The sequence below is a fragment of the Chrysochloris asiatica genome, unplaced genomic scaffold, assembly GCF_000296735.1.
Source record: "Chrysochloris asiatica unplaced genomic scaffold, ChrAsi1.0 scaffold00053, whole genome shotgun sequence".
Lineage (NCBI taxonomy): Eukaryota > Metazoa > Chordata > Mammalia > Afrosoricida > Chrysochloridae > Chrysochloris > Chrysochloris asiatica.
The window spans coordinates 16,771,888-16,774,811 of NW_006408571.1; the positions used below are offsets into that span (position 1 = coordinate 16,771,888).

General features: G+C 63.2%; 1 protein-coding gene across 1 annotated transcript; it reads left to right on the top strand.

Annotated features, from left to right (window-relative positions):
* Window positions 1–817: 817 nt before the first annotated feature.
* FOXE1 (forkhead box E1 (thyroid transcription factor 2)) lies at window positions 818–1,936 on the top strand. Its single transcript, XM_006863141.1, has one exon. The coding sequence runs from the start codon at window positions 818–820 to the stop codon at window positions 1,934–1,936; it is 1,119 nt and encodes a 372-aa protein (XP_006863203.1).
* Window positions 1,937–2,924: the final 988 nt, after the last annotated feature.

The window sequence follows — 2,924 nt, forward strand, 5'->3', positions numbered from 1 at the left end:
CGCCCTACCCGCTTCGACATAGTGGGGCTCCGGCGGCACTGTCACCTGAGGAGGTGTGCCCCGGTCTCCGGGTGGGGGCGGGCAGCCGAGGGGCGGGCGGGGGCGGGCACCGCCCCAAATTTCCCCGCGCCTTTAAGGAGGAGCAGCTGGCGGAGGGAGGAGCCGGCCGGTGTGCACCCGGGAGCGCTTCGTCAGTTGTCAGGGAGTAGGCAGCGCAGCCCGGCGGCTACAGTCCCGCGGCACCTCGGCCATCCGTTCACCTGGGTCTGCTCCGGCACCTCACCGCCCTGCCTGGCCTCCCTGCCTGCCGCCAGGAGCGCAGCATGGGTGGTCCTTGCTCCATCAATCCGCGCTGGTGCTAACTATCTTCGTTTCGGCCCCAGCAGCCTCTTCCGCATGCAAGATCTCGACAGGCAACTTCAGACCTGCGGGGACCCCAAACCAGCTGCAGTGGACCGTTTCCTGGCGTATCCGGACTCGTGACCTCCTGGCACCAGTGCAAAGGACCCCATCAGCCCGCGGCGGGGGCCAGTCCCTAGCCCAGCGCCGCCGCCCCAGCCTCGAGCTCTGGAACACGAGCGGAACCGTCGAAAGTGGGTCCCTATTGTGCCTGATCTGCGGGTTTGAAGATCGCGGGCGCCTAGCCTTCTGCGTGTCTGCCTCTGCGGATGCGCTCTCCGGGTGCCGGACGCAGGGACGCAGGATCCTAGCACCTCCGTCGAGGCCACCCGCGCTCCGTGTCCCCCAGACGCACCTTCTCCCTGACCCTCGACAGCGGCGGGAACGAGGACCTCCGGGGGCGTGGGCTGGGCCCGCCATGACTGCCGAGAGCGGGCCGCCGCCGCCGCCACAACCGGAGGCACTGGCGGCCGTGAAAGAGGAGCGAGGCGAGGCGGCTGCGGGAACCGGGATCCCGGCGGAGGGCGCGGGCCGCGGTGCGGGTGGGCGACGGCGCAAGCGCCCCCTGCAGCGCGGGAAGCCTCCCTACAGCTACATCGCACTCATAGCCATGGCCATCGCGCACGCGCCCGAGCGCCGCCTCACGCTGGGTGGCATCTACAAGTTCATCACCGAACGCTTCCCCTTCTACCGCGACAACCCCAAGAAATGGCAGAACAGCATCCGCCACAACCTGACACTCAACGACTGTTTCCTCAAGATCCCACGCGAGGCCGGCCGCCCTGGCAAGGGCAACTACTGGGCGCTCGACCCTAACGCCGAAGACATGTTCGAAAGCGGCAGCTTTCTACGCCGCCGCAAGCGCTTCAAGCGCTCGGACCTCTCCACCTACCCCGCTTACATGCACGACGCAGCGGCCGCCGCAGCAGCAGCAGCCGCCGCCGCCGCCGCCATCTTCCCGGGCGCAGTGCCCACTGCGCGTCCGCCTTACCCGGGCGCTGTCTACGCGGGCTATGCGCCCCCGCCACTTGCCGCGCCGCCCCCGGTCTACTACCCGGCGGCGTCTCCGGGCCCGTGCCGCGTCTTCGGCCTGATGCCCGAGCGGCCACTCAGCCCCGAACTCGGTCCCGCGCCGTCGGGGTCCGCCGGGTCGTGCGCTTTTGCCTCGGCTGGAGGCCCCGCCACGACCACCGGCTATCAGCCCGCAGGTTGCGCTGGGACTCGACAGACCAACCCTTCGGCCTACGCGGCCGCCTACGCCGGCCCTGACGGCGCGTACCCGCAGGGTGCGGGCAGCGCGCTCTTCGCCGCAACCACCCGCCTGTCGGGGCCCGGCTCGCCCCCCGCGGGTGGCGGCGGCGGAGGCGTCGAGGCTGCGGTGGACTTCTATGGGCGCACATCACCTGCCCAGTTCGGGGCTCTAGGTCCCTGCTACAACCCTGGAGGGCAGCTGGGCGCCGGCAGTGGAGGCTCCTACCACGCTCGGCATACAGCCGCCTATCCTGGCGGGGTGGATCGGTTCGTGTCCGCCATGTGAGCCGAGGGAGGGACAAAAACTTAGAGACAACCTAGCAGTCCCCACTAACTGCTTCCCCGCGGCCTGCACAAACAGCCGAGTGAGAAGCCACGTGGAAGAGAACGAACGAGATGGAAAGGCGCAGGATCCGGGCGCAACATGAACACATCGAGCTCGATTTGTAAATGGCAGGATGTGGAACTGGCAGTCGCGACCCGACAGACTGGGACAGGGGACACTCGGTGGGGCGGATTCCCAAAGGACATGCCTTTCTCGCCTCCTACCAACGACGATTCTTCAGATAAAGGGGAGCGGCACGTAGTGTCTAGACCAGGGTACAGGATCCGAATTGTGGGGAATAACAGTTCCGCCCTTTTGGGTGCTGAGCAAAACTCAGACCTCTTGTGCCTTTGGCTATGTAACTTTAATAGAAGGCAGCCTTCCTTCCTAAAGTGAGAAGGCCAGATTTGTAGAATTAGCCTTTAAATATATATGTTGTTTTTGTTAAGTGCCGTCTGAATCGGTTCGACTCATAGAGACCCTGTGTAGGGGTTCAAAGGAGCAGCTGATACGTTTGAATTACCGACCTTGTGGTTCACAGTCCAGTGTTGACCCTACAGCGCCACATAATTCTGTAACTGCATGATCGTGGTCTGATTTTACCTGCCTCTGAGAACCGCAGACTTAGCTTCAATCTGGACTGTATCTTCACTCCCCTGTGTGATGTTGGCCCAGTCCCATCGCCTGCACTCTCAGCCTCCGTATTAGTTAAGCCCACTGTTTGATTTTAAGGGCCCATCATTGAAGGTGCCGCTCTGGATATTGGGCCATATCCATCCGATATAATACTCAGAGCCTATCCTTGCTCTGAGAACTGGAAACAGCGCTCAGAGCAGGGGTCTAACCTGAAGTCTCAGAAATTATAATTTTTTTTGTTTTAATCTTTGCAGCAGGATGTGTTGTCATTTCACAGGTATCACTCAATTCTTCCGATGAGGCCGGTTTAAGC